This window comes from Opisthorchis viverrini (assembly GCF_000715545.1).
Source record: "Opisthorchis viverrini unplaced genomic scaffold opera_v5_49, whole genome shotgun sequence".
In the NCBI taxonomy this organism is placed as follows: domain Eukaryota; kingdom Metazoa; phylum Platyhelminthes; class Trematoda; order Opisthorchiida; family Opisthorchiidae; genus Opisthorchis; species Opisthorchis viverrini.
The window spans coordinates 1,454,348-1,469,071 of record NW_008751705.1 but is presented as its reverse complement, the minus strand read 5'-3'; the positions used below and the strand labels follow the sequence as shown (position 1 = coordinate 1,469,071).

Here is a 14,724-nt window from a genome sequence, read left to right as displayed (position 1 = left end):
TTCCTGCTTAAAAAAAGGATAAATGCCCGATGGATAGGTGCGGGATTTGTCGAGTCCGCATTCAAGTCACTCTGGTGTGAGCAGTACTCCTCCGGTTGTGAAACAATTATCTTTGGTTGACTACAGCAAAGTGAGGAAACATTGTGTATCCCTGACAGTGCGGTGATTTTAACCCCTAGGTATTCGAGACGGTTGTATAATCACTAGTAAAAGTGATCGCCTACGTAGTCGCAGTAAGTCATGTATACTCGGATCGGGCCAGCGGAGTAGTGAGCACACGCTCAGTCCCTACGTAAGATGCCCGGAGTTCAACAACAACTCCAGCAAGATACAGGCGCTCATCGATGGGGAGTCAAGGTCAGTTAGCGTAGCAACAGAACGTTGTGGGATCGTTTTCCAAAGTGAACAGAGCTCTTTAGAGTGAGAAAACATCACCAACTGGAGCGAATCAGCTTACAGTCCATCAATATCAAAATACACAGAAGGTTACTATCCTAACGTGCAGCAAACGTGGAGGCCCAAATATTCCACTTGATATCGTTCTCGCAAGCCAAATACACGGCAGTCCCAGTCGATAACACCACCGATAGAACCCAGTCAGTGGCAAGTTGCCAACCGCAAGTTTGAGTTCCATCCGGTTCTGATGAACCAGTAGTTTGGATGGCCGCAAAACAACAAACTTACTTTATTCATAGCTTCGGTGTAAGCGTCCTGGCAAGCCATGATTGCATTCAGATTATTTGCTTCTGCAGTCGCTTCGAGCATCGAGCGTGGCTCGGGTAGTGTATCACCCTGATAGATCTCCATGTAAGCCTTGAAGTAGGTGAGCAACTCACGACACGTGATTTTCTCACCGTTGATTTTTTTCAGTTGCAGCGTTGCAGGAGAGAGGACAGTAGGAACGAAAACGCGAAGTTCGTTTAAAAACTGTGCGTCTATGTCAGATAGGCGGCCATCGAATTTCGGATTGGTGGCAACCTTTAACCCAGGATGAGGTAGTAGGAAACAGGAGACGCGAGAGAAACACGAGCGAATGTGGCGCCGGACAGTCTCGTGTTCGGTGTGATGACTGGGTTGAATCTAAAAAGAGGGAAAATAAGAGCTGATAAAGCCTATTATACTTCATTTCACATAGGGACGACATCACCTCACTCCCATACAACTGGAGAGCACAATACTCATGAAAAACAGATTGGAGAATGAGAGAAGCTGGTCGGTTTCAGTGCGATAGCCAGATATACTACAGTAACGTGACAAGCAATGAACAGTGGCTTATCCTTCTTGTAGTTACTTGGGTTGTTTGGCAGTGTGAGAGGTCAGCCGACCTAAAGGACGGTCCCTCTTCGGAGAAATGTGAATATGAAGAACAAATCCTCTCCTCTGGACATTGATTACAACAGCCCAGAAACCCTAAGGGGGTTGAAGAAAATACCGAGAATTTCTACCAGACCCAGGAGGATTCAGGATTTGTACATCATCAATATGCAGTAGGCTAGCTCTTTAGCCTGAGTCTGCGCTCGAGTAGCTCAGCGCTTACCATCACGGACTTCCGTTTCGACAACTCGGGTTCGAATCCATTCACGGTAGCCTTAAAATTGGCTGCCGGCTTCCGTCTTGAAAATTGCGCACACGTGTTAGGTCATCAGCAAAAGACGTGAAAGCTGTTTGCGAATCTGGTACTTCACTTAGTGAGTCCAAAACAGGACTCCAATATCCGGACTTGGAAAGACAATCCCGTATGCGATATACTATTTACAAGACCGATGAAAACTCGTCAACCGTATTAATGTCAGATGACAAAAAACACTTCGATGCCTTGAATATCGATCCACCTGAACCATGAGATGGTATGTGTGTAGAACATCCTGGCGAAAAATAACAAGCAAGATTCAGTCGAGAATCTTCGTAGATGTCCACAACTTATTCAGTTCATTAACTTGAAAGAATCAAAAGCAGGCGAAAATAGAGCTAGAATACTTTGTTCGAAAAAAGAGTATGATTGGCCAATCAAATAGGCCGATACATAATGCTACCAAGTTGGTTGTGAGTATAAAAGGCACTGTCGTGTGGTTGGGTTCTGGAGATTTACATTCGCTTGAGACTCGGACTGAATGAACTGAAATCGCAGAAACGAGATATTCGTTCTGTCGTACAAGACGTACACGAATGGCAAGTGGCTCTCAGAACCGATTAGGAAGAAGAGAATATACAGTGGGACTCGTAGTAAGTGTTTGCGTTACGTTGTACGTGCACGCATCCTGATGCCACACATTGTCAGTGTTAAACAACAGAGAACAGCCTTGAACGACAAGCTGAACAGCAGCCGAATCACACCGGTTGAGAGGTATTAACCGGTTAACCAAGTGTCGGCGGAGACGATGACAAAGCGAATACACGGAGCTCCATCAATTTCCCGTTTTAAAATTTTCGCCACGAAACATCCGCTTCTCCAATCGATTCACAATAAATCAGTGATAGAGATAAATCTCACGTGGGGAAGACGTCACTCGACGGACCACCAGGAACACCAAGCATGCCGAATAGCACGTGTCACACGGTCTGACTGCACTAATGAAGTTTAGCGAAAGAGCGCATACCAGGATTGGGGGAAAGACAAGTCAGTGGTAATTTTAGAACTTATCTGGGATGTAAAAACTTGAAACAACTAGAGTCGCCACTCCATGAAGCGATCTATAAAAAACTCCTGTCCAAGTTGTCAAGCCGAAACAGCTGTCTACAGTTGTGCTACTGGTGTAGTGAATTTTGACTGCTTATGTAGAACTTTCGACCAGTGTTTAGGGACAGAACGATTTGCTTAGATGTGTTTGACCTGATCGATAGGGAAATCTAAAGTGACAGTACAACAGTAAAAACGGAACACGTGGGTTTTGGTACTATTGCTGAAATACAAACAGCTAGTAGCTGGCAGGATGTGCATACAACGAATGAATATACATATTGATACTATCAAAAAACGTCCCTCGAAGGTAATTTGCGGGTAGACCGCACAAAAATTAAGGACATCCTTACACAGAGAAAGGGGATGGAATTCTAACCTGGATTCGTCAACGAACATGGGATAGTTCTAGACGACTGGGTTCGATAATGGGGATTTCCATCTGTTTGGAAATATCATACAACGGCTGTTAAGCTGGTCAGAATAGATAAACAGGATTAAATATAAAAGTTCTTGAAAAGCCCTTCAATCAAGGCAGCCCCTGATATAAGAAAGCATTATTCAGCAACAAAGTACGGGGGAAGCTAGCAAAACGAAGAAGGATAAAGAGAACTCATCAGGCCACTTTCTGGGACCATTTAGTCTCCACTAGAACTGTATAAATAAACTCCAGCAGGAAACCAATTGTTGCGGGTGCTGATCAGCGCTGACTGCTGTTGGACGTTGAAACAATTACCGAAATGCAATTTGTCAGATATTAAGCCAGACGTTCACCTTACATCCATAGATACGTATTAAACGTACGGACCTAAGGTAGCGAGGGTATGTTGGTTCCAGCTGCTAGTTCCAGTTATGGGAAGAGAGACATACGAGGAGATACAATCAGACACTGGAGGCGAGTATATGTCAGCCTTGTATCATTTTAGTTGTCTGAAGTGAGAAAATTGACAGCTACACATTGAAGGTGATAGCTTTGATAAAGGAACTCCACTCACTGTGCGGTTGAACCACGTCTGTCACCGTAATTTAGCATCGATGAGTGGGGTCCCAGCGTCCCCACTCAGGGAGATAGAAGTAGCCAACGCGACGTGAGGCACAGATCCATCATAGTCATCCTTAGTAACAGAACTTATTCGCATGAAGTCCATACCTCCCCTTTTCTTTCCACTGTTGGCTACGCCCCCCGTGGTTGTATGGTGGTTAAGCACCAGTATGTACTCCAAGTGTATTGCTGTCAGTGACGATGATGATGACTGACTTTACCGGTTAATACTTTTAGACATTGTTGCCAGGCCGTAGACTGTCTGTCTTACGGTTGTCTCTACTCAGTACAGGTCGGGGCAAAAAGAGCATTGTGATAGGGACGGTCTTCTGACACGCGAAGCATACGCCCTAAACAGCGTACTCTATGAATCGTAAAATCTTTTGGTGTACCTCAGCGCTGCTAATTGGCTGCTCCCACCAGACATGGCATATGTCTCGCAGACAGTTCTCTGTATGTAGATGACACGTTTTTGATCCCTAAAACAGTATGGGTCGCACTGCCGCAGTGTATACCCAGCCCTTGACTGACAAACTTATGTCATACCGGCGCCATAAGTATCAAAAGTTGGCAAAATCTGCCTAGTCTTCACGATTCCAGAAGTGATATCTTCTTCAGCAGGTCTACCGGAACCTTCACAACTACCTAGGCAAATTCTCTTACCGCGTCAAGTGACTGGCCTGCAGGCACCGGGTTTGTGTTCTATCCCACCGAGTCTTGTGAGAGCAGTTTAAACTTCGAGGGTCCGAAGCGCATCCCAACATGCACGGCAGGATTACTAAAAATATATAAAAATAACTAGCATCTCTGAAGGAGCTGAATCAAGGACAGCAATATCACCTGTGCACTCCACGTCCGTGAGCAAACGTCCCGGCACATTACGAACCCAAAGATCTCAAAAGTGGCAGCTTTTGGTCGGGTTGGACAGCCGAGATCGAAGTGGAATCAAAGCACAGCTTTCATGCATTGTAAAAGAAGCAAAATGGCTAAGCCACTGACAGGATTTACAAGCAACCGAAAATCTGTGGACAGACACGCCCTCTGGGGCGTGTCACTCGAGATTCACCATAGGTTTGCTGTATTCTTAGTGAAAATAGTTATCCGTATGTAGTTGTGAGTGAGGCGCGTGGACTCTTCCTACTGAAACTATAAAAAAGAAGGTGGTCAGCAGTGTGACCGAACAGCAATCTGCGTGGCGCTTTAGGAACTGTATCCCAAACGGTTGGGCGTGTACCCCAAAGTCGGGGATATAGAAATCAAAGGAAAGAGATTTCATTGGTGTTGGCAAGGGGAAGGTAAAAACAACAATCATTTCCAGTCAAAATCGGCCGAATGTTGCCAAAAGAACGAAGCATCAGAGTAACAAAATACTTCATACCAACCAGGCTGGACAAACAGTTGAGTTCATTTTAGTGCGCTGACTCACCGAAATGTTTTTTTTTCTGGCTAGATGACCGGACAGGCTTTAACAAAGTTCAAGATAGTTATGTTTAAGGCGCAAACTTAAAAACCGTGGCTTTACTTTAACCCGGGCATCTCGAAGGCTCCTATCTAGACTAGGACAGCCAAGCATCGAAAGTGTTACAGCTGAACGACCCTTAGGACTCAACGACAACGCAAAGTGAAGAGGGTGATGGCTCAGGTTTCTGCTGCGTGAATAAATCCGACTAAAAAACAATCCCTAAATCCTGAAAAAGAACCCCATCGTGTTGTCGCAAGGACTAGTACATCCTCCGGAAAGGTGTTATTGTCCAACCTATAAGAGCCTTAGGTAGTTCGCCACTCCAGTAGTCTAGGCTGCAAACCTATCCCTTTGTTTCAAATAACTACAGGAGTACAATATACACTCGATGCACAGTTGCCGTACAGCCTGAAAAGGATGTACGACAGCTGAGATACTGTCAGGTCACCTAAACCTAGACAGCAGTAATCGAAAATCCAGAGTTGGGTCCTAACTACTGACTACTGGTTACAAGTTTCGCCCTTGAACTGTCAAGGATGTTGGAGAGCAATTCAACAGGAAAAAAACCGTCAAAATCATTCGGACATTCTATACTGACATTCTTTGCTTAGGCTTCTGGAATTGGAAAATCTTCTGTTCAACGCCGTTCCGGGCTTGCTTCGAAACACCAACCATGACTTTTTAAACAAAAAAAACTCCATTTTCCAGTTTTTAACCTTGCACCACTGCAGACCGTTGAAAGTTGGTCCAGTTTAGATTACCATACATGGCGAGTACAGGGAGAACGGCCAAACTGTGGCTAACAACGGCCGAACGGGTTGATTCAAGTCACGTGATTTGACTTTACTCGAGGGGCAGGAATGGAAGTCGATGGGCTAAATGCATCTGTCAGCGTCACCAACTATTGGTGTGTCCCGTCCCGAGGTTCCCATCCGAGAAGACCTCAGCTGGTAACAAGACCACAACACATCACACATTTATGATACTCCCAAACATTTAGCCATATTTCCTAGCATACTACTTATTAGGAGGGGGAATCACCCACAATGCTAACAGTCTTAGTGATTAAAGCCAGAAGTCTAAATCACAACGTTAAAAAAGCCACCATACATGACCAAGTAAGAACCTATTGTTCTAAATTAAGGGGAAGAGGACGATAAACCCAAAGTTTTTGCCGTTATGGTGTAAAAAACCATCGATAGAGAAAATACTGCAAAGAAACGAACCTCATATGATTCTGACTACAGGAAAACAACTGGCTCCACAGGGTAATGTGTCAACCACCAACCCTAACAGGGACAGAGACAAGCAACACACTCGCAAAAACTGCCGAAAAAGTGGAGGATCAACCCGAAACAAGCGGAAGGCTGGCGTAAGGGTAGAGACTGGTCAACGAAAATATACCTTGTGCATTCTGATTGGCTGGTAGACCGTGTGAACACGGCGTGAAGACCCGGTAAGCTAATCGCCACAAAACGGGTACATAAGGAAATAGAATTCAAAGCAAAAGACCGTCGACATACATGTCATCACACACACATAAACAACCAAGAAAAGTTGCCAACACCCTAATAAGGAGCGGCGACAGCATAGATGTGCTGGCCAAAGTCGCCGTACTTGCTACCGTAGGGAGTATTGAACCACACGATCGAAAACAGAAGTACTGATAAATATCACGGTCAAGATATAAAACTTGTTGGAAATATGGTGTTCTGGTTAACAAAGGAATGCAGATCAGTAAGGTGACATCATTGTCGCCCGGAATATGAGCGGGGGAAGGGTGAATAGTCCAGAGCAATCTACTTCATGCGAACAGTTGTGCAAATGTTTTGAAGTACATCCAATTCAATGTGGTAAATATGACCGAATGTTCATAGCGTTTCGAACAGTTCAGTGACAAAGCTTGAAGTGTACTTGCCCTGGAGCAACCAGATATAGGGAGCATCTGAATCGGGCACACTAAAGAAGCCGAACGTGTGAGGAACTAGCTGGTACTATCCTTATTTCAAATGTTTACACACGTTTCCGATAGTTCAATCGCTGTGACATCATGTTACATGGAAGGGGATAGAAAAAATGTGCGGTAACAGCTGAATAACTCAAGGTCACTCCGCTGTGATAATCAATCATCAAACGTTTCAGTGGTGGTTTGGCTTTCACCTGGAATTCGTCCCACAGTCGTTGTTGTCACACGCATATCTTGATTTAGTTTAATTTGATTTGATATTGTAGTAGTCGATGGGGTTATTTAAAATGTGCGCATCTCACGATTTCTGTTTACTTTTGCAACATTATCTGGCAGCAGACACAGTGAAACCCATACAAGCCAATCACCGTTTTTCTACTTGGCCTTGATGTAGCCTTAGTTACACGTGGTTAAATGGACAGCAGTACCATAACCATGTGCGTTAGCCTGCGGAGTAAACCGATAGCTCCGCTTCATGTATAAAAGTCTGGGAACTAAGTTGGGTCCGGTATTTTGGCGGATTAATCAAGCCAAGTGGTAGACAATAATTGACTGGTCGCGTGGTCGGTTGACACGAGACACATAATTGCCCTAGTTCTCTAGCTCGTCCATCGCATATTGCAATGCACGCGGCTGAAAACAAGAGTACGAAGACAGTTTTTCGTCCTCACTTGCTAATGATGGAGACTCAAACCTCCGGGACATTTGCACATTCAACTCCCGAATTATGTCGCTTTTACTAACAACTATTAAATTTAGTGCTCACGCTGAACTTGACTCCTCAGCCACTTGTTTTCACTCGATTCCCCACAATCACACAGGCAGTCCAAGTTGCCACTCATCTACAATTCTCAGATTCATACCTACATTGAATACTGTTGCCACGTCTGAGAGATCGCCTTTTCACCTTTCATTACTTGACGGAGTTCATCTCTTAACCCCTTCTCAACCGACCGACGACCTTCAGCTCTTTTCCTATCTACCGCTATTGACACGATAAATGTTCAAGACAATTCACCTGCGGCCAGTCAGCCTAATTGGCTCCAAATGCCGTGATGTTTGCACAGGATTGATAATCTTTTCTTGTTCCCAGGTTTTGGAACTTGCTTCCCCCGCCCCCAAGATTTTCCGATTTTTCGAAACCTTCAGATTTTCAGGTCCCGGGTTAACACTTACCTGTTTAGACCTTTCTGTCTTTCTTGCTCGTGTGTGTTTGCCCCTTCTTCACGTGTTCTTAATGATCTCATATCTTTGTACTGCATTTGTTGTTTTCAACTGTACAGAGTATCTGACTATCAATTCAAAAGTCCTTTGTAGTCCAAATAAACACGAGTGAAACACCACACATAGCTTGCACACAATAGATTAGTCACTAATAACGTGCCCGTCAACGAAACCCCGTTCTCTGAACGTGCTCATCATTTGGTTGAGGCGCATTCTGAAAACAGTATGTGCTGTGTGACATGAAATATCAAATACGCCTTATTCTGACTTGTAAAATATTAAGAACGCGCGGGAAATACCTCGCAGCTTACACAGAGAACAGTAACTCACAGTAACTTTGAGTTGGACAGCCAAAAAATATGGTTGAAGGGGAAGATACACCGAATGAGAACATTGAAGAGTAGAAACCTTCGAAAGCTCAGAACAGTCAGAAATTGCGAAAGTTTGTAATGGTTCTTAATACTGTCAAGCAAGCTGACTGATCCCATACAAACGTAGCAAAATTGGAATATATTTTGGGATCAAAGCACTCAGTCGCAATCACCACGAAATCCTTAGCCTCGGCCCTACATAGTGGGAGCTGGAATCAGCAGCACTATCCGAACATCTAAAGTTATTAGGCAGTACAACGCAATACCCAACAAAAGGTTCGCAAAGTGGTCCCAACCAGGAGCAACAAAATTTCGATTTACCTTCAGTCTGGCATCCAGGAGTCTGTTGCCACCGATGCTGCCAAATTCATAGTCGTAAGGGAAACTCCAGTCACGGACGAGAAATAAAAGGTGCTGAGATTTGGGGGGACAAATAAAAGAAGTGTTATAAAATCCTGTTGGATACAGAATGCGGTTGGCATTCTGTCGCAGGCTGACAGAAATGGACATAGAACTAGTTCCTTTACGAATCCTGAGGCAAAGCGAGACCTCGTTCTTGAATGCTGTGTATTTATCCTACCGGTATACAAGCTTCAACCGTCCACATGAAGTTTACACGAGTCACCTGACTAGTTGTGTCCCCAAAAAAACTTCACTCATGGAATTAGCGAATACGCACTCATCTACAAACTAATTTAGTTCTTTCGAGAGACTCATCTGGAACCCAGCTGAATCTCTCGTTTATGATGTTCTCATGGAATTCACTTGATGCATCCACTATGAAACTTCCATCACCCATTATTGGAAGCAGGTTATAATTCATCTTAATACACATTACATCTGCTTGAGAACTTCCTGCTCCGTAATCCATTTGTGCACAGTTCACATGCACGCAGCCAGTGCGCTCATCGGAAAATCTAAGATAGCCTAAGCACTAAGGGCGAGGGCGCTTGTAATCGAAGTAGATATTTCGCCTGATCGGTCGGTAAGAATAAAGATTACCGCAAGAGAATAAAAATAAGAGCTTCAGCGCGCCTCCAACAAGCTATCCGCGACAGCAATCACACAAGACCCTATAGAAAACAGTGGACGTAATACTCGGACGGAGAACAGGAAAAAATTGTTCAGGCCAATGAACAAGCAACGCAGTCGAGCAGTTTACATTCGAAAAGTGGATTATCAGGGAAGTTTATAAGCTCATTTTCCGTAAAACCATCCATTAGCCAATCTTGAAGTACTCAGAACCTTCCCTTTTGCGCGTGGAAGTTCTTCTGCTCTGCACTGATGACTCAGACATGCGCCATAATAATAACGAAAACAGAAACAACATTAAACGGTGACGAACATCGAATGGTTATTAAGGCACAAACTGATCGTCATCAGCACGTCATGTCTAATCAGGCTTCTAGTGGTAGAAAACAGTGCAACCAGATAATTCGTTTGATGAGCTCTTCTTAGCACTATACAATCTGTTTAACTCCGTCACGAGCTTCCAAAACTATCCCTCTTTGTGTGCCACATGTGAATGTAGTCCCTTTCACTGACAAGGCATGATCGCACAATGAGTCATGTACTCTGTCCCCCCAATCATACTGGCTTGTGGATGTTGGTGGTGTGCCGTAATTCCCAAGTAATTATCACCCTTCATACGAGGTTGATGGGCAGTCAGAACATCCTCGGGCGTTCACTCTGGAGGCTTACTAATCAGGGTTATACCAAAGGTTTCGATCACAAACATTTCTCGCCCCAAGTTGGATACTTTTTTCAATAACGGATACTGTGCGTGGTGCATTGTTCACTAATGTGCACATATATCTCGCTATCCTCTATTACGTATGTTACATAGAACATGTGCTGTGGAACATATCCCAACGGTCCAAAGGCATCTGTTTGGCAGCTGTCATTCATCATTATCATCCACTGGGGTTATTTATCGCCATAAAAACCTGCGTTGTACTATCGGTCTTCTATATACACGCATATGCGCCGTGATCAATAAAAGCTGGCCATCAACAGCAATTTGATTTCGCAACTGCGGTATACTCGTGTGCACTTGTAGTAGGATCATTGACGAAGGAATGTGTTTAACTATTGCAAAAAGCTGGCACAGCAATTTGATTTCGCAACTGCGGTATACTCGTGTGCACTTGTAGTAGGATCATTGACGAAGGAATGTGTTTAACTATACTATTCACTAAAATCAAAATTATATATATATATATATTCCGAGCAAAAGCCGGATCTTGCTGCTTCAATGGTCTTTCAGGTCACTGAGAATGAAATTCAGTCTGGCATCCAGGAGTCTGTTGCCACCGATGCTGCCAAATTCATAGTCGTAAGGGAAACTCCAGTCACGGACGAGAAATAAAAGGTGCTGAGATTTGGGGGGACAAATAAAAGAAGTGTTATAAAATCCTGTTGGATACAGAATGCGGTTGGCATTCTGTCGCAGGCTGACAGAAATGGACATAGAACTAGTTCCTTTACGAATCCTGAGGCAAAGCGAGACCTCGTTCTTGAATGCTGTGTATTTATCCTACCGGTATACAAGCTTCAACCGTCCACATGAAGTTTACACGAGTCACCTGACTAGTTGTGTCCCCAAAAAAACTTCACTCATGGAATTAGCGAATACGCACTCATCTACAAACTAATTTAGTTCTTTCGAGAGACTCATCTGGAACCCAGCTGAATCTCTCGTTTATGATGTTCTCATGGAATTCACTTGATGCATCCACTATGAAACTTCCATCACCCATTATTGGAAGCAGGTTATAATTCATCTTAATACACATTACATCTGCTTGAGAACTTCCTGCTCCGTAATCCATTTGTGCACAGTTCACATGCACGCAGCCAGTGCGCTCATCGGAAAATCTAAGATAGCCTAAGCACTAAGGGCGAGGGCGCTTGTAATCGAAGTAGATATTTCGCCTGATCGGTCGGTAAGAATAAAGATTACCGCAAGAGAATAAAAATAAGAGCTTCAGCGCGCCTCCAACAAGCTATCCGCGACAGCAATCACACAAGACCCTATAGAAAACAGTGGACGTAATACTCGGACGGAGAACAGGAAAAAGTTGTTCAGGCCAATGAACAAGCAACGCAGTCGAGCAGTTTACATTCGAAAAGTGGATTATCAGGGAAGTTTATAAGCTCATTTTCCGTAAAACCATCCATTAGCCAATCTTGAAGTACTCAGAACCTTCCCTTTTGCGCGTGGAAGTTCTTCTGCTCTGCACTGATGACTCAGACATGCGCCATAATAATAACGAAAACAGAAACAACATTAAACGGTGACGAACATCGAATGGTTATTAAGGCACAAACTGATCGTCATCAGCACGTCATGTCTAATCAGGCTTCTAGTGGTAGAAAACAGTGCAACCAGATAATTCGTTTGATGAGCTCTTCTTAGCACTATACAATCTGTTTAACTCCGTCACGAGCTTCCAAAACTATCCCTCTTTGTGTGCCACATGTGAATGTAGTCCCTTTCACTGACAAGGCATGATCGCACAATGAGTCATGTACTCTGTCCCCCCAATCATACTGGCTTGTGGATGTTGGTGGTGTGCCGTAATTCCCAAGTAATTATCACCCTTCATACGAGGTTGATGGGCAGTCAGAACATCCTCGGGCGTTCACTCTGGAGGCTTACTAATCAGGGTTATACCAAAGGTTTCGATCACAAACATTTCTCGCCCCAAGTTGGATACTTTTTTCAATAACGGATACTGTGCGTGGTGCATTGTTCACTAATGTGCACATATATCTCGCTATCCTCTATTACGTATGTTACATAGAACATGTGCTGTGGAACATATCCCAACGGTCCAAAGGCATCTGTTTGGCAGCTGTCATTCATCATTATCATCCACTGGGGTTATTTATCGCCATAAAAACCTGCGTTGTACTATCGGTCTTCTATATACACGCATATGCGCCGTGATCAATAAAAGCTGGCCATCAACAGCAATTTGATTTCGCAACTGCGGTATACTCGTGTGCACTTGTAGTAGGATCATTGACGAAGGAATGTGTTTAACTATTGCACCCACTAAAATCAAAATTATATATATATATATTCCGAGCAAAAGCCGGATCTTGCTGCTGCAATGGTCTTTCAGGTCACTGAGACTGAAATTTCATCCCTCAAAGTATAACCATGTCATGAGAGCTCCTAGACAGAACGACGATTCTCTGTGCTGAGATGAATTATACTGCGAAGCAGATGGATGCAGAATCCTACTGTTTGCTGTAACAGGTGCACTAAGGTGTCAGACCGGGTGACCGACACTTCCATACCTGTGGAAGCAGTGGTGCAGCTTTTCCTAAAGGAAAGACGGTTTGGAGAAGGTAGGTGCCAGAAAACACACCGCGACCGCCGAACGGTTGACGACGGCCGCTGGCATACTACCTAATACGGTCAGCAGACCGATGCCGCCCAAGACGCACTTCCTGTGAGCACAGCGATAAGAGTCCAAGGAGTAGGCTATGGCTGATCTCAACGCCAGGATCGGACGTGACAAACATGGAACAGAGTAATCAGATCGCTCGGAATTGGAATGTAAACGGCCGTGTGTCACTATGGGACTAGCCATCACCAATACACAGTTCAACGCTACAGCATTGAAAGAGGCCTACGAACCGAAGCAGTAGACCCAATATACCCAATACACCACCATCATCGCCATCGTCCCTGAGAGCAACACCAGAGAAGAGCACTAGTCAAAATGCCTTACAGTTGTGTCCTTTTGTTAAAACAAAGTTCTATAATGAAGAGGAGAATGGTAGAGTGAGGGGATTAGGGATAGTCTGTCACGCCTACATATTGCATACAAGTCGAACGCCCCGTCAGATACTGTGGATAGAACCTGACAGCACGGACGCTACTGGCATCGGTTAGCTACTATATTTTTCAATGTCTCCAGCCGAGCACAGGGAGTTACAAGAACCTTTTTCTGGAAGGCGATCAGCACCAGCAGCACCCGGAATTTTCGTAGCAACCGTAATTCCTTTGTGCCGTGTCATATACTATCCAATTCCGTGTTTTCTCAACTCCGAACTGGGGAACAACACACTTCTCGAGAAGCTTCTCGGCTTTTCTGCATAGAGTGCTGTCACGAAGAGACTGAACCTTACCGTAGTGTGACGGTTTGCTCACCTCAGCGATCCATTGAGCTATAATGGGGAGTGTCCCGCGACACTCACAGTCTTTTATACCTGGTTGGTCAGTAGTTAGAAGTCTGACGAACACAGTCTCCTGGCCCTCCAGGTTGGGGGTTAGAACATGTATGGTGACTTGTTCCGTAGAAAAGGTAATGCAATTGCATTTCCCCGCCAAACACCGCTGCCTTGCAGTTAGGCTTTTGGGCCAAAGGCTTTGTTTGAGGACCCTAATCGTCCTCCTGTCTAGGTGTGAGCGCCCTGGCAGTATCCCAACCCTCGTACAACCATGACATTCACAATCAACAATACTCTCATGCCACATCAGCCGTCGCGTGGTGCTACCAGCTGGGTCGTCTTACTTGCTGCATACAGCAGAGCGGGTAGGCGGAAACAGACTACTGCTAACGCATCCCTTCTTTCTCTTTCACGTGCTTTTTCTTCCCCATCTCCCCACCCCATCAATAACACTCTCCTTGTAAGCCCAGCACTTAGGACTGATGACCCCGTTCGTCATGCATCAGTTTTGGGTGGAGCATCTGCCTGTCACATGACGCCGACATTCTCAGGTATCTCCAAATCAATCTTCAAGCCTGAACACGCAGTCTAGCCGGCCGCGTTCAACATCCGCACTCTGAAGCAAGCAGGTCAACAAGATGCTCTTGCACTCACACTGGACTCGCTTGGCATTGAGTGCCGTGACTGAGAAACGAGAATTCAAGATGCAAGGAACTAACCACCCCGTCAGTCTCCATTCGCTTCAGGCTGCGCACCTCTCGTGATCTAGAGGCTGCTGCGGCGGGATGTGCAGGG

At 44.8% G+C, this 14,724-nt stretch overlaps 1 protein-coding gene across 1 annotated transcript in view; it reads right to left on the bottom strand.

Annotated features, from left to right (window-relative positions):
• Window positions 1-14,724, bottom strand: part of T265_13253 (hypothetical protein) — a gene marked incomplete at both ends in the record, with an annotated part of 35,615 nt that overhangs the window by 11,435 nt on the left and 9,456 nt on the right. The window contains 2 exons of the mRNA XM_009167954.1: window positions 685-1,080; window positions 9,064-9,156. Coding sequence (XP_009166218.1) covers window positions 685-1,080; window positions 9,064-9,156 — 489 coding nt within the window. The remainder of the gene's footprint in view (window positions 1-684; window positions 1,081-9,063; window positions 9,157-14,724) is intronic.